The 22,979-nt window shown below is 37.0% G+C and overlaps 1 protein-coding gene across 9 annotated transcripts in view; it reads right to left on the bottom strand.

The window, feature by feature from the left end:
* Nucleotides 1-22,979, bottom strand: part of MAGI2 (membrane associated guanylate kinase, WW and PDZ domain containing 2) — a 1,693,309-nt gene that overhangs the window by 1,254,498 nt on the left and 415,832 nt on the right. For all 9 annotated transcript variants that reach the window (XM_060196337.1, XM_060196338.1, XM_060196342.1 and 6 more), the window contains exon 2: nucleotides 2,659-2,775. In XM_060196337.1, the coding sequence (XP_060052320.1) occupies nucleotides 2,659-2,775 (117 nt within the window). The remainder of the gene's footprint in view (nucleotides 1-2,658; nucleotides 2,776-22,979) is intronic.

Here is a 22,979-nt window from a genome sequence, read left to right as displayed (position 1 = left end):
AAGAATAGGGAAGCTATTCCATACTTTAGTTTCATGATTCGTCAACAATTTGTTTGGCTTTATATGTTAACTCTCTTTTCAATCACCAGGTTCCAGATGCTACCATGATGCCAACCAGACTTCCCTGGGCATATGACCCCACCAATGTGTCCTGAAGCCTCGCTTCCCAAGAACCTTGCCCAACTAGGGAAAGAGAGAGACAGTCTGGGAGTATGGATCAACCTGCCAACCCTCTGCTCAGCCGGGAAGCAATTACAGAAGCCAGACCTACCACCTTCTGCACCCCATAAACCCAGAGAGATAAAGAATAGGAAAGCTGTCATTGGAAAGAAAGAGTGAGAGAGAGATAAGAAAGGAAAGACACATGTGGCATAGTTCCACAGCTCATGAAGCTTGTTCCTTTAGCTGGAGACTAGGAAACTGAACTCAGATCCTCACAAATGGTGCACTCAATTTCGTTTCCATAGAGATATTCAGGAGTTATCTTTGGTACCATTATCAAATTAAACAAGAGTCATGTGTATTAATGTGTTTGTGTGTGTGTGTAAAAATATTAATATGATTTTCATAAATATATGTTTCTTCAATGATATTGGCTACATGAAAACCAGTAAGAACTTTTTAGCTTCAAAGAATACTTAACATATCTGTCTCCTTATACTCAAGATTCATATATATGCTGTATCCACATACAAATTTCTAAGCAATGACAGCAGTTTTCACATAACTGACACATTTTTGACAGCCTGAAAATGTCTGAACATTTCATTATAAGCTACACTTAGTAAAGATGGTGGCTTGTCCAGGTTCATCAATATAATAGCAATTATACATGATATAAATCAGAATGAGCTCTACCTATGATTTCTTCATTTTTATGCCATATTAAATGCACTGCTAGTAAGTGGTATTATTAAAATTGACTATTAAAATGATAGCGACAAATTCAAAAAACAATTGTTCCATCATAATATTCAAACTCATTAAGTTTCTAATCATCTCTTTTAATGGAGCTGTTCCTAATTGAATTTGTGATTTTATGCCAGTACAGAGACATGAGTAAATTCTGTGTTTACTTATATGTCTAGTTACTTTATCCTTCTATTTATTTTCCCTTCATAATATTTATTTGGTACTCTAAAGAGAGATGACTTATTTAAGAAGTTAATTAACTAATGCAAAATTATCTTCATACTTAATTAAGATTTCTAATTTTGTCAACGCCTTAGCAAGGACTACAAGTACCCTGAATGTCAGCCTCTTATCAATTTGACTCAGCTTTTAAGCACAATGAAGTGCCCAGAATCTTTATTCAGTGTATCAGATCTCCTTTCTTTCATGTCACAAAAGATAAATTCACACAGCTGCACTGACAACATCATAGCTTTGAAAATGCGTCCACCCATTACCTTATAAATAGTTCAGTCACTTACTTTAATCCACCTTCCTCTGCCCATCACTCTAATGTCAAACTTACAAGTTTAAGAATGCACTTTTATCAACTTTTGGTTTTAAAGCAAGAGTCCAAAAGTCTATCCATTTTACTAGCATGTATTGATAGAGGTTAAAATTTGGACAGACAAGATGGCAATCAGAAAGCATTCTTTTATGATTATTTGCTAGTGGTGCCAAATCATTTTTGCTTTGATAAGCATCCAATGACAACAATGGCAAAAACTAATAGAAAATTCTCAGATGAACTAAAACAGGAACTAAGATTAGTAAATTTTATCATTTTACCAATTCCTCTGTTTTGAGGAAGCACTTTTTAATAATCAAATATTGTCCATAAGGTTACATATAGGAAATTTAAAACCAACATCTTATATCTTTCATTTTTATTAATTTTTTATTTTATTTTATTTTTTTTTTACACACCTCCGCCGGCCCCCCTCATTTTTATTTTTAAACTTTATTAGTGAAATAATGGATCATAGTTGTTGTCGACATATGGGTACAATATCTCATCTACCCATGATGGATGTTTGCAAAACAGTCTTATTCCCATTCGTCTCACTTTTCATCATATACATCAGGACCTCAAAGACCCCCAGCCTCCTCTCCTCCATCCCTTCTGTAAAATTCCCTGCTTTGGTGCAATACAATAATTCCAGTCCATATCACAATTCGTAATAACCCAAACTTGGAAACAACATATAATGTCACTTTTTAAGAATTAAAGAACTCTTTGGTTTACTTTCCAAACCAAAGTTTGGAAATAAACCATATTTTATTTTCACTCATGAGAATACCTTGTTGCAAACCAGAGATGATGTCTGGAGTTACTGTATAGGTTCTACTTATAAAATAGCTACTTCAACTAATAAATTACAATTGCATTCTCCAGGCTCCCAGTATGAAGTCTAAAGCAGTCATGATTCATTCTGAAACACCAACATCCTGAACCTGAATTAGTATCTCTGAATATTAATTCCAGAAACAAGAACTTGCACTTGAAAATCAAAAGTTCATTTGAACTATGATTTTATCATAAACCACACAACTGCACCTATAAATTTTATACTTAAAACTTCCATGTCTCAAATTAATTTTTTGTTTCAACAGTCAGCAATAAATTTGACCTTTTTAAAAAAAGAATGACTATATAGTTGAACACTTATCTGCGAATGTAGAAATAATATAATCTGTTTTACTCACATGGCACTGTGCGGAGGTAGAGGTTATCACGAATAATTTGCTGAAGTTCGTGATCCACAGAACCCTTCTGGAATCGTAAGTTGAGGTAGTGACGAAGATCTTTATCAACAATTCCTCCTATAACAATAAAGTTTCTTATCAAAAGATGTTGGAGAGTTTTTTTAGTCAGTAATTTGATTCTGCCATAAATAAGAGTTTCACTATTCTATATTGCTTTTTTAATCTGAACAATTTAGAGCTATATAATAGAATTTGTGCTGAAATAATTTCCTACCATATCTGTGCTTACACTTCACATGCATTTTTAATTTATTTTTCATTTAGAATGCAGCCTTGCCTCCTGTGACAAAAGACATATTGTATTCTTGACCTAATATTGAATATTCATAATACATCTCTTAAGATGGCTTAAAATAACAACTTTTATTTAGAAAGCAAACAAACAAAACCTTCCCAATCTTCGGCAGGAATCCTTGCATACTGTAACACGTGCACTCAACCAGGTACACTACCACCCAGCCCAGAAAAGATTCTCTAGTTACTTGAAGTTACCATAAATTTAAACAAGTAGGGTGATATAAAATGCCAAAAATAATACAAATATAGAATAGAGTCAGGGAGTGCAGTTGTATTACAAAGATTTTACAAATGTGAAGTCCCAGATGCAATACCAAGCACCTAAATAGGCAAAGCTATGTGGGGCTCTGGTGAAAGAAAGAGTGAATGAAAGGAACAAAGAAAGAAAAATAGAAAGAAAGAAAGAAAGAAAGAAAGAAAGAAAGAAAGAAAGAAAGAAAGAAAAGAGAGAGAGAAAGGAAGAAAGAAAAATAGGAACCTTCACAGAGTTAAGTGGTGATCTAGTTTCATTTTTCTACATATGACTGTCCAATTTTCTGTATACTATTTATTGAAGAGGCTTTCTTTTCCACATTGGGTGGTTTTGGATTAGGTATTCATTCATAAGTAAGTGGCTTTATTCCTGGGCTCTCTACCTAGTTCCATTGGTCTGAGTGTCCATTTTTGCTCCAATAACACACCAATATTGTTGTTTTGTAGTGCAAACTAAAGTCAGGCAGTGTGATACCTTTTTCTCTCTTTATTCTCAGGAGTGATTTGGCTCTTCATGATTTTTTTGTTATTCCACACAATGTTTTTGATATGTTGTACAGTTTCCTTGAAAAATGGCACTGGGATTTAGATAGGTGTTGCATTGAATCTATACATTGCTTATAGAAGGACAAACATTACAAAATATTTTTCCAATCCATGAACAAGATATGTTCTTCAATTTCTTTTTTAATATTTATTTTTTTAATTTTTAATTATTTTTATTTATTGGATAGAGATAGCCAGAAATCAAGAAGGAAGGGGGTGACACACACACACACAGAGAGAGAGACATAGACAGAGAGACACCTGCAGTACTGCTTCACCACTTGTAAAGCTTTCCCCCTGCAGGTGGGAGCTGGGGGCTCAAACCCCAGGCTAATTTGGTTATGTTGAGCCAAACCTGAATTCCATGAATTAATCCCACCTGATATTGTGGGTAATTCTCTTCATATTTTGTTGCATTTGATATGTCAAGATTCTGTTGAGGATATATGCATCAATGTTCATCAATGATACAGATGTATAGTTTCTTATTTTGGTAAAGACCTTTCCTGCTTTAAAAATCATAGTGATACTGGCCTTACAGAATGTGTTTGGAATGTTTTGCACATTATATAAAGGTTATGTAATAATGGCTTTTGTTTTATAATGTATGTTAAAAAGAATCACTAGAAGAGAGAACTTCCCAATTTTCCTTCATATTTTCTCCGCTTCACTTTTTTTCTCCAAAGTAATGTTGCAACTTTTTAAAAAATTATCTGTATTTATTTATTGGATAGAGATACCCAGAAATCGAGAGGGAGAAAGACAGAGATATACCTGCAATACTGCTTCACTACTTGCAGTTTTCCCCTTGCAGGTGAGGGCCGGGAGCTTAAACCTGGGTCCTTGCACACTGTAACATGGCACTCTACCAGGTGTGCTACCACCTGGTCCCAATGCGTTGTTTAAATATGCAAGACCCTGAAATATTTGTTGAAAACAAACCATAAATGATGTAGTGGAGAGAATGTTAAATTGAGATGTAGGAAACTGAGTTTTAGTTATCCCTACAATGTTTATTCACTAAATGATCTTGCATAAAGCATTTAATCATTTCTAGGTCTCATTTTTCTTACCTGCCAAAGCTGGGTGTCTTATTTAGATTTCCTTGTTAGAACAGAATATGATTAGATTAGGTGACTTAAATAACAAGCATGTATTTCCAACAGCCGTGAGACTGAGAACCCCAAGACCAAGGAGGTGGCAGAACTGGTATCTAGTGAAAGTATTCTTTCTGGTTTTCAGATGGTCGTGTTACCCTTGTACCCTCACATGGCTAAGAAACAAGTCATCTTCCTAGAATTTCTAAGGCACATAGCCTGTTCATGAGAGCTCTACTTTTATGATATACTTACTCCCCTAAGCTGCCATTTGCTAATGATATCACATTGGAACATTTCAACATGTGAGTTATAGAGGAAACACATACATTTGCCCCATACAGTATATATAGATCTAAATAAGGTCTTCACTAGGCCTAAATTACATGATTCCTTATAATGTATTTACTAAGTACATTGTAAAGTTGAGATTTTTAAAATTGTTTTTATTATCTTTATTTATATATTGGTTAGAGAAAGCCAGAAGTCAAGAGAGGAAGGGGGAGATAGAGGAGAAATACAGAGAGACACCTGTAGTCCTACTTCATCACTTGCAAAGCTTCCCCCCTGCAGGTAGGGGCCAAGGGCTTTAACATGGGTCCTTGTGCATTATAACATGTGTGTTTAACCAAGTGTGCCACCACCTAGCTCCCCAGAAGGTTGAGATTTTTAAAATGAAATTGTTTTATCAATTATTTACAATTACAGATCACATTATAGTTCATGAGAAATAAAGCTAAATCCCTTTGATTAGGATGATTTTTTTTCTGATATGTTTGGGAAGCTGAAGTGATTCTTACGTTGACTTTTCAGAAGTAGTAAAACAGCCCAGAAAAGAACTGAAAGAAGAATTATTCATATGTCTTAAGATAAGTCCATGAGTAATTGCAAGTTTATTTTATGTTAACTTATCAGATGGTAGAGAAGTCAAGGAATAAACAAACAGCATAAAACTATTATGAGGTTATATTGCTATATTTCTTTTTCAAAAATGGTTTCTGCTTGGCTCATCTCAAAGACAGAGAACTAAATCACAGAAAAGGTGATTGATTCTGTTAGAGTCACAACCACAAAAAGGTGATAGACATATCTAATCCAGTCTGACATATTAGACTCCATCTCTCTTTCAGAAGCACAACTGTATCCTTGGTTTCCAATGATCTAGAGGCCCATGTTATTTTCAGGTGGCAAAAGTGCTTCATAAAATCATCAGATGTGTTTTGATATATAATAGTTATTTCTATAAATCATGGGTTAGTAAAATTGTTGTTCCTTCAGTAATTCCTATTTGACTATTTGAAATAGTAGTGTGCATATATAATGTCCATAACAACTAATTGCAATTGTATTTGTTAATTACTTTTCTGTAGCAGGTAGCATTTATGTACATTAAAAACTTGAATCCCTTCAATTATTTCTTATATTATTAGAGATTATCATCAATATTTTAATATATTCATGTCTTTTCTTCAACATGTAGTATCATACCTTGTATAAGACATTGCAATAAGAAAGATACAACAAAAATATATTAAAGAGTTGCATATCATTAGTAAATTTAAAACTAGAGAAAGTAATTGATATTTTAGAGAAAATGACAGAGACAAATGTAAGTGGTTAAAAATATTCTCCAGCTCTAATAAAATGGCTTTTTATCATTTCCTTTCCACTACTACTGCACAGATGGAATACTGTTATTGAGTTCCATTTTTCATTGTTAGCATTTATTTCAAAGTAAATGATAGAGTTGTTCCTATAGTTATGATATAGGCTCCCACAGAGATGGGGAAATGAATACTCACTATATGCAGGCTTGGCATTGTATGAGGTGGTATGCCTAATAATATAATAGAAAAGATGGGGACCTAGTTAAACAATATTCTCTGGCAAATATAAATGTGACATAATGTTTCAAAGTAGTTAATTTAGTCTAGGAATAGGGTGTTTCCTACTAATTTCTTTGAGTTAGGTCACTATTTTTATGGGGAGGGGAGGGGAGAGATAACAGACCATAATTCTGGCACAAGTGATGTGGGGACCTCATGTTTCTGAGTCCAGTGCTTTAGTTATTCTGCTACCTTTCAACCTGCGGTTAATCAATTCTTAAACATTAGATATTTTTACACAAAACATAATGTCACAACAGATTTAGTATAATAAAAGTAATGGTATATGGCTGAAAAGAAAACTTACCTAAATTCAACCCATTTTTTGACATCACAGATTATGCCGGTATTGGCTTAAAAGGAAAAAAAATATATCGGGGCCCAGATGGTGGCACACCCAGTTAAGTGCACATAGTACAAAGTGCAAGGACCCTTGAAAAGATCTGGGTTTGAGCCCCCAGCTCTCCACCTGCAGGAGAGATGCTTCAAAAGCCATCAAGCATGTCTGCAGGAGTCTATCTTTTTCTCTCCTCTATCTCCCCCTCCTCTCTCAATTTCTCTCTGTCCCATTCAATAAAATGGGAAATAAAAAGGCCACCAGGAACAATGAATTTGTAGTGCTGGCACTGAGCCACAGCAACAACCCTGAAAGCAAAAAAAGAAGAAAAGAAAAATATATCTATGATGATATGTATACATAGTTTAAATTAAAGGTTAGCACAATGACTTTAGTGCCCCAGACTCCACCCTACATCCATATCCAATCCCCAGCACAACAAGTCAAATGTGAACAGTGCTCTGGTAAATTAACTAATGAATAAAATAATTCCCCATATATCATACTGTGAGCCATTAATGATACTCAAATGAGAAAATGAAAAAAAAACAGAACAAATCATTGTGCAAAATATTTCCTTAACTCAACAGAGAAAAATACATTTAGAATTTAAATGTTTAAGCCTTTAAAGTACTATTCCCAAATTTAGGACTAAGTTTAAATGATGTAATGATAAAAACAACACATTCTTATTTCCTCTGAAAATTTAAGAATTTGCGTGTATTAAATTTTAAAAGCAGAAAACATATTATTCATGCTATGTATTCCTCAAATACATTCGTACAGTAAACTACAAGTTTATACTTAAAGAATGAATACTCAACTTTATTTCATGTTGTTTTGGTAAGCAATTATCTCCAAGTTAACTGAAAAAGTATAATTTTAATGAGGTGAGTAATTTTTTTGTGTGAAACTGAAAATAAGTTGTAGGATTATATTAATAAGTATTTGAAATGATTTCTCATTTGGAGTGCAATAAAGCAAGGTTAGTCCTCTTCTTTATTATTTTTTCCTCACTTATTACAACTTAGATCTATCATGATCTGCTGTAATTATGGGCCACTCCAAATGACTTCATACTGAAAAGTGTCATGACTTGGACATGTTACCCAAATTGACTGACATGGAACCACAGTTTATCTGTCAGCCTACTTTTACAATGATAATAGCAAAAAAAAAAAATCCCTTGAAAAACTAATTTCAAAGAAGAGACTAATATATCCTCTACAGGTTGTGTCATGAAGCCTCAATACTGATGAAGTTATAACCATTCTAAGCACATGACTTGAAGTATTCAATATTACAAGGCTGACTTCAAATAATGAGAAATGTGTTCCAAAGACGTATTCAGAATGCAAAATGAGTTTTCCCCATGGAACTAAAATTGACTATTATAATTATGTCTTTGATCCATTTAAAAGTCTTTAAAATAATTAGTCAACTTAAATATTTTATTTATGGTATGCTGAAAACACATTATTGTTATATATTGCCCTATATAATAGTAATTCTTAGGAGGTAGAAGCAAAAGGATAATGAATAATCTTCCAACTTAGGCTGAAGGGTTCTAATGAATTTTTTTTCATAAGCAGATTTGGAATGTAACACTTTCAAAGTCTAAACTCTGGTAGGAATTGTTGCTACAATTGTTAAAGATTCCCCAACATAAGGATGGGGTTAGGTAGGAGAGGGAAAAAAAGAATAACACACATAGTTAGATTCTATAAGTTTTTGCATAAGGGGATATGGGACAGTCACAATCCTGAGAACGTTCATCCTTATAACTGTGATCAGTTGAACTCTTTCTTAAAGGCTCTCAGATTATACATAAATCCTACTTGTTTCTAATGTGTACTACAATTGTTTATTTGGTTTGATTTCACTAGAGAATGGGATTTATGTTTTCAACAAATGATGTTAAAAAGAATTGGGTTGTGGTCTGGGAGGTGGTTCAGTGATAAAGCTTTAGACTCTCAAGCATGAGGTCCCAAATTCGATCCCCGGAAGCACATGTGCCAGAGTGATGTCTGGTTCTTTCTCTCTCCTCCTATCTTTCTCATAAATAGATAAAATCTTTAGAAAAGGGAGTCGGGCTGTAGCGCAGCGGGTTAAGCGCAGGTGGCGCAAAGCACAAGGACCGGCATAAGGATCCCGGTTCGAACCCCGGCTCCCCTGGGAGTCGCTTCACAGGCGGTGAAGCAGGTCTGCAGGTGTCTATCTTTCTCTCCCCCTCTCTGTCTTCCCCTCCTCTCTCCATTTCTCTCTGTCCTATCCAACAATGACAACAACAATAATAACTACAACAATAAAACAACAAGGGCAGCAAAAGGGAATAAATAAATAAAATAAACATTAAAAAAAAATCTTTAGAAAAAAATTGGGTTGAGGAAACAACACATGGTGTGAACTCCAAAAAAGAGGGCTTACACCCTGGGATTCTCTAGAGAGGGTAGGATAACTGGCGTGTCCATGAAAGGGTGAATAGGGGGTGATCAAGGTGACACAAAAAAGAGTCCTATAACCCACTCTTTGACTGGCAAACAGAGGTCAAATGGAAAAAGAAAGGGAAGTCGTTGGCTTCACTATTTCTGAACTCACCATTGACGCCCACCCCAGAAGGGCTGGCCAGCTGCTCCTAGGAGGCTTCCTGCCCAACTATTTTCTTTACAAGATTCCTGGCACAGCAGGGGTGTCATTGAAAACCTTTTTCTCTTTCTTTTCCTTCTCTCTCTCTCTCTCTTTTTGGAGCTAGAGCTCTATTTCTCTGACAAAATACCTGACCAATCAGAGCCTCACCCCTACCTGGGAAAGACTACCTAGAGGCTTTTGTTGTTGTTGTTAATACTTCTTATAATTGATTGTCTTTGCTCAGGCTACCTGCAGCAAATTTGGAGTGTTCCAAGCTGCAGACTGACTGTTAACGTTTTTTGTTGTTGTTTTTTACTCTATTTTTTACATGTGTACCTTTTCCCTCCTCTTTAGGTTGACCAAAATTAACTGCTGTTGCCTTTTACATTGATAGGTGACTAGCTGTCCTACCTATTGTGAGAGGAACTTCTTTCTCTCTCCCTCTTCCTTCCACCCTCCTTTTTTTTTTTTACTGCTCTTTTCTATTTTTATCCCTTCTTTCTTCTTTTTTTGCATCCTGAATTCACTGACACTTGTTTCTGAAATATATAATGAAAGAAATCTGACTCAGAGTGAACTCTGTGTGTGTTTATCTCTCTCTTTTCTACTTTCCTTTCTCTTCTTGCTATCCCTAGAAATTGTAGTGAACAGTAGATTTGCATAATTGTCTATACTTGCTTTCCCTTTTTTCCTTTATCTTTTTTTTCTCTTTTGGTTTTAGTTGCTATTTTTTTCTTGGACTTGAAGTATTGTTTAGCTAACTGGTATTGGTTGAACTGGATCAATCTTGCTTTAGTTGCTATTGTAATTTCTGAGGTTGGTGACTGAATTTATGAAGGTTCTTTAATACAGCATGGCTTGTACTCAAAACACAAAAACCAAAGAATGACAGAACAGCAAAATAAAAAACACATTAAAAAAAAGGTTAAATCATGAGCAAATAAAACTGCTAACACAAGGAATCAGGACAGGAGCCCAGAGGTACTCCAAATCAATCACAAGTAACCATAGATAAGAAAAGTATGCAAGCAATAGTAAACATAATAAACACAGATCTGAAGACAAAGATATGGAGGAAAGGGCTATCAGAAATAGGGAAATAACAGATGAGACTCTCAAGAAAAATACTAGCTACCTTGAGGTAATCAGAGAACTGAAAGCTGAAATAGTTGAACTAAAAGGCCAATTAGCAGAACAAGCTAATACTATAACTGAACTGAAGAAAGAAGCTGAGGGAAGGGAAAGCAGGATAACAGAAGCAGAAAACAGAATTAGTTAAACAGAGGATGAGCTAGATAAATCTAAAAAAGAGGTAAATGAGTTCCAAAAGATATTGAGAGACACTGAAAACAACAACAGAGACATATGGGATGATCTCAAAAGAAGCAACATTTGTATAATTGACCTACCAAGAGAAAGAAAGACAGTAAGGGGAAATAAATATTCTAGAAGAAAGAATACAAGGAAACTTCTCATACCTAACAACAGAAAGAACATTAAGATTCAAGAGGCCCACAGAGTCCCAAACAGAATCAACCCAGACCTGAAGACACCAAGACACACCATAGTTACAATGAAAAGGAGAAAGAGTAAAGAAAGGATCCTAAAGTCTGCTAGAGAAAAACAAAAAGTGACTACAGGGGAAAACCCATCAGACTACCAGCAGACTTCTCCACTCTAACTCTAAAAGCCAGAAGAGAATGGCAAGCTATCTATCGATCCCTGAATGAAAAGGGGTTTCAACCAAGGATAACATATCCTGCTAGACTTTCATTCAAACTAGATGGAGGCATCAAAAACTTCTCAGACACACAATAGTTAAAGGAGGCAACCATCACCAAGCCTGCCCTGAAAGAGGTTCTAAAAGACCTCTTATAAACAAGAACATCCCCATTATACCTGCCATATATCAGTAGAAATAAAAAATTGTTGAATAATGGCACTACAATACATTCAATTCATAATATCAATAAATGCCAATGGCTTAAACTCACCCATTAAAAGGCACAGAGTGGGAGGATGGATCAGAAAAGAGAACTCAAACATATACTGCTTGCAAGAATACCACATGACCAAACAAGATAAACACAGACTTAAAATGAAAGGATGGAAAACTATCATACAGGTAATGGACCACAAAAAAGGGCAGGAACAGCCATTCTCATTTCTGACACAATAGGCTTTAAATTAAGTAAAGTAATAAAAGATAGACAAGGCCATTACATAATGATTAGAGGGTCGATCAACCAAGAAGATTTAACAATTATTAGCATCTATGCACACAATGAGGGACCATTTAAATACATCAAACACCTACTAAAAGAACTAAAAAATAAATCAACAGTAATACAGTAATAGTGGGAGACTTTAGCACCCGACTCTCACACAGATCAACAAAGCAGAGGATCCACAATGAAACAAGAGAATTAAATGAAGAGTCTTGGGACTATGTGTAAGCTTGATAGAGCTTAGGGAGAACTACCCATCCTTGGATGGAGGTCTGAGAAGATACCCTCTTGGTAGTCTCTCTCAATCGAGGTGAGCAAAACGGGAGAAACTCAGACTTAGTTCTTTCCTTCTTGACTCTTAGGCCCACAGAAACCCCAATACTTCTCCCCATTAACTGCAGGCCAGATGGCCGCCTACTTTAAGATTCACTTACTCAAAGTTCACAGAGGAGAACACACCTTATCACACACTCCTAGCAGTGCCCTTTGATGTCCTCAATTTGCATCAAACCTTGCTTATCTCCTCTCTATCTTGCCTTAACTGCTTCAACCCCTCTCCTCCCCTCAAATGACTTTGGGTAATTAAATGCCTGCATCAGGAGACTAATTATCTTGACCTTTATGTATCTACATCATTTCTTTTTATACCAGCCCCCTACCATAGGGGCAAGCCGACCTTTAAGAAACCTGTAATTTCTGACAAATTTGAATAATGTTATTTGTTTGGTTTTCTACTTAAACCTTTCCCACCTGCTAATAAACGAGACCTGAGACCTGAGATCTGAGGTCTGAGCATGCTGCAGGTCTCCCTGGTATCTGTAATTCATGTCATCCCTTGCACAAGTGTGAAAAGAACCGGTCCGTTACCTTTCCCCTGGAGATCACCCTGCCAGAGACTCCGACAGAAGAGATGGATAGATGAGACCTCCTGGATATTTTCAGAGTTCTTCACCCCAAAAAACTGGAATACACATTGTTTTCAGATCCACACAGCACATCCTCAAGGATAGACCATATGTTAGGCCACAAAGATAGTATCAACAAATATAAGAACATTGAAATCATCCCAAATATCTTCTCAGACCACAGTGGAGTAAAACTAACATTTAACAACAAATAGAAAATTACTAGAAGTCACAGAATTTGGAAACTCAACGACATGCTGCTTAAGAACCGCTGGGTCAAAGAAGCACTCATCAAGAAATTAAAATGTTTCTGGACACAAATGAAAATGAAAACATAAGCTATCAAAATATTTGGGACACAGCTAAAGCAGTACTGAGAGGGAAACTCATAGCCATACAATCTTAGGTTAGAGAATAAGAAAAAGCTCAAATAAATGACCTTACTGCATACCTTAAGGACTTAGAAAAAGAGGAACAAAGGAACCCTAAAGCAACTAGAAAAATAGAAATCACTAAAATTAGAGCAGAAATAAACAACATAAAAAACAAGAGAACCAAACAAAACATCAATGAAGCCAAATGTTGGTTCTTTGAAAAATTAAACAAGATTGGCAAAAGGCTGGCCAGATTCATTAAAAACAAAAAGGGGCGGGGAGACTCAGATAAATAGAATTGTAAACAATAAAGGAGATATCACAAAAGACACCACAGAAATCATGCAAAACTTTTAGGAAGAACTATGTGCCACCACGCTAGGGAATCTGGAATAAATGCAAAAATTCCTAGAAACATATGCCTTTCCAAAACTGAACCAAGAAGAACTACAAAACCTAAATATACCAATCACAGACAAAGAAATTGAAACAGCTATTAAGAATCTTCCCAACAATGAAAGGCCTGGAATTTATAAACTAATTCTACAAAACCTTTAGGAAACCATTAATACCTAAAAATCTAAAGCTTTTACACAAGATTGGAGAAACAGAAATACTCCTTTCCACCGTCTATGAAGACAACATCACCCTGATACCAAAAGCAGATAGGGACACAACAAAAACTACAAAGCAGTATCTCTGATGAAAATAGATGCCAAAATATTAAACAAGATCCTGGCCAACTGGATACAGCAGTATGTCAAAAAAAAAAAAAAATGTTCATCACAACCAAATGGTATTTGTTCCAGGATGAAAGGCTGGTTAAACATACATAAGTCAATCAATGTCATTCACCACCATTCACTAATAAAAGCAAAACCAAAAACCATGTGATTATCTCAATAGATGCAGAGAAAGCCTTTGACAAAATCCAACACCCATTCATGCTCAAAAAAACTTCAGAAAATGGGAATAGATGGGAAATTCCTCAAGATAGTGGAATCCATATACAGCAAACCTACAGCCAACATCATACTCAATGGACAGAAGCTGAAACATTCTCCCGTAGGTCAGGAACTAGGCAGGGCTGTCCATTATCACCATTACTCTTCAACATAGTACTGGAAGTTCTTGCCATAGCAATCAGGCAAGAGAAAGAAATCAAAGGAAAACAGATTGGAAATGAAGAAGTCAAACTCTCACTGTTTGCAGATGACATGATAGTATACATAGAAAAACCTAAAGAGCTCCGCTTCCCCAGAGACCTACTCTACTAGGGAAAGAGAGAGGCAGACTGGGAGTATGGACCAACCAGTCAACGTCCATGTTCAGCGGAGAAGCAATTACAGAAGCCAGACCTTCCACCTTCTGCAACCCACAAGGACCCTGGGTCCATGCTCCCAAAGGGATAGAGAATGGGAAAGCTATCATGGGAGGGGATGGGATATGGAGATTGGGTGGTGGGAATTATGTGGCGTTGTACCCCTCGTATCATATGGTTTTGTTAATTTATCCTTTCTTAAATAAAAAATTAATTAAAAAAAAAAGAAAACCCTAAAGAATCCAGCAGAAAGTAATACTGGAAGTTATTAGGCAATATAGCAAGTTGTCAGGCTACAAAATCAATGTACAAAAATCAGTGGCATTTCTTTATGCAAACACTAAATCTGAAGAAGAAGACATCCAGAAATCACTCCCATTCACTGTTGCAGCAAAATCAATAGAATGCCTAGGAATAAAGCTGACCAAAGAAGTGAAAGACTTGTATACTGAAAACTATGAGTCACTATTCAAGGAAATAGAAAATGATACTAAGAAATGGAAAGACATGGATCAGAAGAATTAATATCTTAAAAATGAATATTCTTTCCAGAGTGATATACAAAATTAATCTGATACCCATCAAAGTTCTACCAAGCTTCTTTAAGAAAATAGAACAAAATTACAATCATTTATCTGTAACCAGAAAACTCATACAATCAACAAAACAATCTTGAAGAAAAGAAACAGAAAGGGAGGTATCACACTTCCAGATCTTAAACCATATTATAAGGCCATCATTATCCAAACAGCCTGGTACAGAACAAAAATAGGCACACAGACCAGTGGAACAGAATTGAAATCCCAGAACAAAACCCCCACACCTATGGACATCTAATCTTTGATAAGGGGGCCCAAAGTATTAAATGGAAAAAGGAAGCTCTATTCAATAAATGGTGCTGGGAAAACTGGGTTGAAACATGCAGAACAATGAAACTGAACCATTTTATCTCACTAGTAAAAACTGTTAACTCCAAATGGCTCAAGGACCTGTATGGTAGACCAGAAACTATCAAATACTTAGAGGTAAACATTGGTGGAACACTTTCCCAAATAAATCTCAAGGGCTTCTCTGATGGAACCATCCCAATTGCAAGGAGTCTAAAGCAGAAACAAATCAATGGGACTACATCAAATTGAAAATCTTCTGTACAGCCGAAAAAACTATCTCACAAACCAAGTGACCCTTCACAGAATGGAAAAAGATATTCACATGCCACACATCAGACAAAAGAAGAATCACCAAAATATACAAAGAGCTCAGCAAACTTAGCAACAAATAAGCAAATGACCCCATCCAAAAATAGGCAGAGGATATGAACAGAACATTCACTACAGAAGAGAATCAAAAGACTATAAATCACATGAAAAATTGCTCCAGGTCACTGATTGTCAAAGTAATGCAAATAAAGATAACACTGAGATACCACCTCACTCCTGTGAGAATGGCATACATCAAAATGGACAGCAGCAACAAATGCTGTAGAGGCTGTGGGGACAGAGCAACTCTTCTGCACTGCTGGTGGGAATGTAAATTGGTCCAACCTCTGTGCAGAGCAGTCTGGAGAACTCTCACAAGGCTAGACACAGACCTTCCATATGACCCAGTAGTTCCTCTCCTAGGGATATACTCCAAGGACTCCACAATGCTGAACCAAAAAAGATACATTTACACTTATGATCCTAGGAGCACAATTCGTAATAGCTAAAATCTGGAAGCCATCCAGATGCCCAACAACAGATGAGTGGCTGAGAAAGCTGTGGTATATATACACAGTGGAATACTATGCAGCTATGAAGAACAAGGAACCCACCTTCTCTGACCTATCTTGAATGGAGCTAGAAGGAATTATGTTAAGTAACCTAAGTCAAAAAGATAAAGATGAGTATGGGACGATACCACTCATAAATAGAACTTGAGAAAGAACAATAGAAAGGTAACTCAAAGTAGGGTTAGACTGAATTTGGAGTAGGGTATCAAAGTAAAAATCTCTGAGTGGAGGTCAAGGGTGGAAGTTCGTCTTCACTGACAGGCAGGGGGTGGGTGGGATGGGATACAGTCTTTTGGTGGTGGGAATGGTGTATACTCCTATTAATTTGTAGTACACTCCTATTAATTTGGTACACTCCTATTAATTTGTAGTCATATAAATCTCTATTTAATTAATATGAGAGGGAAATATTGATTTAATGTCTCAAACTTTTTAATGCACAGACCATAGGCTGAGTCTTTGATGTGTTGACTCTCTCAAAAGCTTAGACCAGGGAAAACAGACGGAACCGGTAGCACAGCTATATACAAATAATATCAAAGGACATAATTTATGGTGATGTTGTGTATGATACAGTAAATCCTAAAAAAGGTATTTTTCAAAGTTAACCCAATTGCCAATTAATGTGATTATAGCAATAACTATCTATTGTCTTCTTAAATCCTAAGCCAGTAGGAACCTCCTATATATAGGTCTATGTAGCTTCCTCTATAGAGCCTATATTTCTCCCAGTCTTCAAACCCCTAGGTTATGGCTCACTTTCCTACATGCTTCACTTAATTCATACTAAATAATATATCTGCTGATCCCAACCTAATCAACTCAAGGAGTACCACCTCAGCATGCTTCACTTCAGACTGTGTCCAGAGACGTCAGACATGGAATGTCAACCCTTCAGCCTCATTAATCAGGTGAGACCTTTCCTTTCATAGGATTCTAATTCCATTCCAGGAGGTTCACTTCTTAACAAAGTCCCAAAACCTAGATATAGACCAGCTCCCTTGAGATAGAGCATATATTCACATGTATCCACAAATTAGGATAAAATATATACCTGAAAGCAAAAGTACATAATAGTCTGCAGTGAGTCATTATAAACTTAATAATGAAATAGTGTCTACTTAGACTTAGATACCTGCCTCACCTATTTCCTATTACAAAGCTAATCTTATCAATGCAAGAATATGGAGGGGAAAAAGCCAGAAATCAAGAGGGAAGGGGATGACAGAGAGGGAGAGAAATAGACACCTGCAGCCCTGCTTCATCAGTCATGAAGCTTTCCTCCTTGCAGGTGGGGACCAACATGCACCAACTCGGGTCCTTGTGCACTGCAACGTGTGCGCTCAACCAGGTGCGCCACCACCCGGCCCTGGTTTTTCTTTCTACTGCTTCTTCCTTAGGTTTTTAATGTTTTAAATCAGACTTCCAACATCAGTCCTAGAATCACCCGGAGTTGTAGACCATGCAAAGGAAGCAGCCCAGCAGCCCAGTTGCCCAGCTGTCCGCCCAGCCTCCTCCTGCACAGGGTGGCGGTGGGGCCTCTTCTCGGGTGGAGGTCCCAGCCTGCCGGTGGGCTGGCTCTGCACTCAGAGGAGAGAGACGACTGCAGACGCACTGGGTTCCAGTATGGTGGGGACCAGGCCTGGTGAGCCTTCTCGTCGGCCCAGTAAATCCTTGACTGGAGCATGGCTCAGCCCTGGCTTGTGGTGGGTGTGGGTTGAACCCAGGACCTGGGGGCATCCTTCTGCCTGCCTGGTGCTACCCAGCCCTAGCTGGGTGGCCGAGTGGACTTTGAGGGGGAACTCTCAGCTCTGCGCAGCGTCTGTGGTGGCGTCTCTCCCCCAAGGTCGGCCTGCAGTGACAAAGCCCCAAAGGTGAAGACAAACAGCCACCACAGGATTGTCACCTGGGAGGCCTTAGACCGACTGCCAGGTAAAGACTCCGTGTGAGTGTTGTGTCTGCGGGGTCACATTTGGAGCAGAGGGCAGGTCAAAGGTCAGCACTACAGGAGGCTCCAATCAGGTGTGGGGCAGATCTCTGATGAAAGCCGAAGGCTCCCTTCCCTCTCAGTTTCTGGCTGTCTCTATCCAATAAATAAAGATTAATTTTTTAAAAATAACCCTTTCAATTAAATTCTCAACAAATCGAGGTGATTACTTAGACGTTCAAATCTTATTTTCAAGTCTACATTGATGCATTATTATGATTTATTTATTTATTAACTTAAGGGTTGTTGCTGGGGCTCGGTGCCTGCACTATGAATCCACTGCTCCCATAGCCATTTCATATATAATGGATAGGACAGAGAGAAATTGAGAGGGGGAGGGGAAGATAGAGAGCAAGAGAGAAAGACACCTGCAGACCTGCTTCACTGCTTGTGAAATGACCCCGTGCAGGTGGGGAGCCAGGAGCTTAAACCAGGGTCTTTGAGCTGGTCCCTGTGCTATGGCATACTATGTGCACATAACCTGGTGCACTACTGCTTCACCCCCTATTGATACATTATTAATTACATAGAGTGGTAAAATAAATTAACACTGGAAATATTTTTAGGATAATGGATGACTAGAAAAATTAAAGTGGTTTGATTGCTAAATGAAGCATGAAATTTTGACCCTGTAGCCTAGTACACTTTGGAGCACGACTCTAGGTCTTTGCAATTAGTTCTACATAATGTCTTATCTAGTGATATTGGTGGAACTAATTGATATGATTTAGAATTTAAAGTAAAAATATGTTGAGAGTAAGAAATATTTATAGAAGCATTCAGAGTACTTTATACCTTTGCATTTTTAATGTTATAGTAAAACAAACATATGAACAAAACAACAAATTATAAATTCAGCAAGCAAACAGAAAGACCTAAAGAAGACACCATAAAGTATCTAATCAAATATTTATTATATAGGCCTAGACAACATCCACTTCTACCACCTCCTTAATTTCCCTCAATCACTTTAAGTCTGACCTCTTTAGATAAAGAAAGGACTACAAAAGTTGGATAAGTGCAAGAGACTGGCATACTTTAATGATGGCTTTTTCACTCAATACCAAGCCAATCCATCATCTGGGGCTATAGTCAGGGAATCCTTGGATTCCTACATAGATAGAAGCCTACACCTCTAGTAAACCCCTTTCCAACCACCACTGATCACTTCCATCAGGGAGGCCATCATAGGACCTCTTTTTGGCCTCTCCAAGACCTTGCCCTCAATGTACAATGGCAATGGAAGGGACTGTTCCACTCTTTGATGGGAGACTAGGTCAACCTACTATGCTACTCAGGGAAGACTGGTCTTAAAATGAGTGTGGCCTAGGCTTAGAATGTTCCTAGCTGTGACCATGGACTGTGAGTTCAGACTGACACGGATTCAGAGGTTACACAGGCTCCTGTGCTAAATATGAATATATACGGGCCCCCGGTTTGATCTATAAGGTTTACAGTTAATGGTATTTATAAACTTTCATCACATTTGAAAACTACTCTCTGCTTTAAGCCAGCTTTCAAGTGCTATTCTCAGCTCTGACACCATTTTCCTAGAAAATGCTTTTATCCCACCTGCATGTTAGCTATCACACTCAGGCAAAAATTACTAAAGTCATGGGCTTCTTGGAATATACCTAAAGTAGACTTCCTAGCTTCTTCCCCCACATAGACCCCTAATTTCCTATGCTCTATTCTTACCTTTGGGTTCCTGATTATTATATAGTTAGTCCTGCTTTATATCTTACTGCCTTTCAGGTACCAAGTTGCAGATGCTACCCTGATATCATCCTGACTTCCTTGGGCATACAACCTCACCATTGTGTCCCAGAACTTCACCTCTCCAGAGCCCTAAATCCACTAGGGAAATACAGAAACAGGTTGATAGGTATGGATCAACCTTCCAACATCCAGGTCCACTGAAAAAACAATTACCAAAGCCAGACGTTTCATCTTCTGCACACTATAAAGAATTTTGGTACATACTCCCAAAGGAATAAAGAAATATAAAGAAAGTGTTAACTAACTATAATGGAATTTGAGGCCTTTAATACTTATAGGAGTATTTTATTTTTCAATTTATTTTTTCCTTTATAGGACACAGAGATATTGACACATTGAGAGAGGAGGGGATGCTACACAGGGAGAGAGAAAGAGAGGCACATGCAACACTGCTTCACCACTTGTGAAGCTTCCCCTGATGGCTGCAGGTGGGGAGCTGGGTTTGATAAAGAGTGTGCTAAACCACAGGAATGTTTTCAGTGTGATACAAAAATTACAATGTGTTGTATTTTCCCTTAATCCAGGGATTATTTTGAAATATGTGGGGATACATATACTTTTATTATCAATACTAATGTTTTTTAATCATGGAACAGTCAAAAAATTCAGATTGATACATTTTTAAATAAGAAATTTATCAGAAATTAAAAATATATATGTTTGTAAGACATTAGGAAAAATGATGGAGGAGGAGAAAGATGGTGGATTACATGGTTGAGTGCATGTATTATTATGTACAAGGACCCTGGTTCAAGTCTCCAGTGCCCACCTGCAAAGGGAGATCTTTGTTAATGGTGAAGCAGTGCTGCAGATATCTCTTTCCTTTTCCCCTCTCTAGCTCCCCTTCTCTTTCTTTCTTTCTCTTTGTTTCTATCCAATAAACAAATAATAAAGAAACACAAATTTAAAAAGAAACTAAATGATACATCCTAGTTCTTTCCTTATCTTATGTTCACAAGCCTACTTTTGCTTAGAAACTGCTGGCTTTGCCATCATACTACTATTGAATCTTCCAAACTGTGAGCCTTTAATCTTTGGCTGAACACTAAGGATGTTGTACAGCTGTTCTATTTCTATGTTTTTCAAGCTGAAAAACATAGATACAAAAAACCTTTAAGATACAAAAAACAAACAAGCAAACAAAAACACCAAGTCTCAGATTTCCAGTAGTTGTTGAGGAGAAGTGTAGTCTGTGCCTTCCTCCTTACAAACTCCAATGTGAATTTCCCAGCTGAAAACATGTCAAATTTCTACTGGTAATTTTGCAACAACTTTCCTGAATTTTATAGCCTTTTTTCCCCCACATCTCCTGCATTGAAATGCATGCAATTTACATTTCCTGATTTTTTGTCTTTCATTTTTTAATTGGGGGGATGAATGTTTTACATTAGATACAGTAGTTTATACATCTATAAAATCTCTCAATTTTCTGCAAAATACTCTCAGCTCAGTGTAGGCCCCCTATACTATCATGCACTAGGACTTGAAAGCACTCCCTCCCCTCAGTGTTTTACTTTGGTTCAGTATACCAAGACCAGTCTAAGTTCTGCTTTGCGTTTTCTCTTCTGTTCTTATTTCTCAACTTCTGTCCATGAGTGAGTTCATACAATATATATCTTTCTCTTGCGGGCTTATCTCATTTAACATGATTTCTTCAAGTTCTATCCAATATGAGGTGAAGATGAATTCATTATTCTGAATAGTTGAGTCGTATCCCATTGTGTATATACCCTAAATTTCTTAGTCACTAACCTATTCTTGGACACTTAGGTTGCTTCCAACTTTTGGCTATTACAAATTGTGCTGCTATGAACATAGATATGTATAGATATTTTGATGAGTATGCTTGATTCCTTAGGATCTTGCCATTTTCTTTTTAATAGAGTTAAAGATTCATTAGGAAAATATACTTAGGCACAATATTTGTGGTAAAGTAATATCATAAACAAAGAACTTTCTCCATGGTATTCTAACCAAACCGTCATTATCAGTGTTTCTTATGTCAATTAACCAGAACATAACCAAAATCACAAGGGAACACTAGTGAACAATTGAATATTAACCATAACATGATAAAAAAAAGCCAGTCACCCTTGATCTTGGTCATGATAAACGTCTGTTCAACATTTTAAAATATAAAGGGTGATTGTATAACAATAACTATTGGCAGCTTTCCCAGATTTAACTGCTATCCAATCTTGTAATAACTTTAAGAAAGAAAATATTTCCTAGTAAAGAATGTGGGCTCTCAGTAAATGTCAAAAGAAGATCGACAATTTGACTGATGTCCTTCATATAAGCCTTAACAATTGTTACTTAGATATTTAAAGTTTTGCAATTGCCCCTACTAAGCTTACTATAAAGTAAACTTTAATGTTTACTAATGGTTCCAGACAAAGTAAATTGAAAATTATGTGTGGGATTATGTGAAAGCATGGTAGAGCATAGGGGAACTCCCCCATCCTTGAGATGGAGGTCTGGAAAGACACATCACTTGTCAGTTTCTCCCTTTCAGGGATAGAGCTAGGAGGGAAATGCTTTCCTGACTCAGTTTCCTCTTGTTGGTCTCCCAAACTTCACAAAGACCTGCAACCTCTCACAGTTAACTCATTCCCCTGCTGCAGACCAAATGGCTGCCTGCTTGAAATTTCACTTAGAGTTCACTATGTTCACTATAAGTTCATCACCCTTTGATCACACACATAAGCATACTCCATCACAGCCTTGCCAGTACCCTAACAGTGAGACCCCCACACCTTATTTCCTTGTCCTTTGATAGCTATGATTTACATCAAGCTTTGCCCTTCTCTCCTTCATCTCACTCTGCTGATTTAACCACTATGTTTTTCTTAG

The sequence above is a fragment of the Erinaceus europaeus genome, chromosome 8 (assembly GCF_950295315.1).
Source record: "Erinaceus europaeus chromosome 8, mEriEur2.1, whole genome shotgun sequence".
Taxonomy (NCBI): Eukaryota; Metazoa; Chordata; class Mammalia; order Eulipotyphla; family Erinaceidae; genus Erinaceus; species Erinaceus europaeus.
The sequence above is the reverse complement of the archived record's forward strand: the minus strand, read 5'-3'. Positions and strand labels throughout refer to the sequence as shown.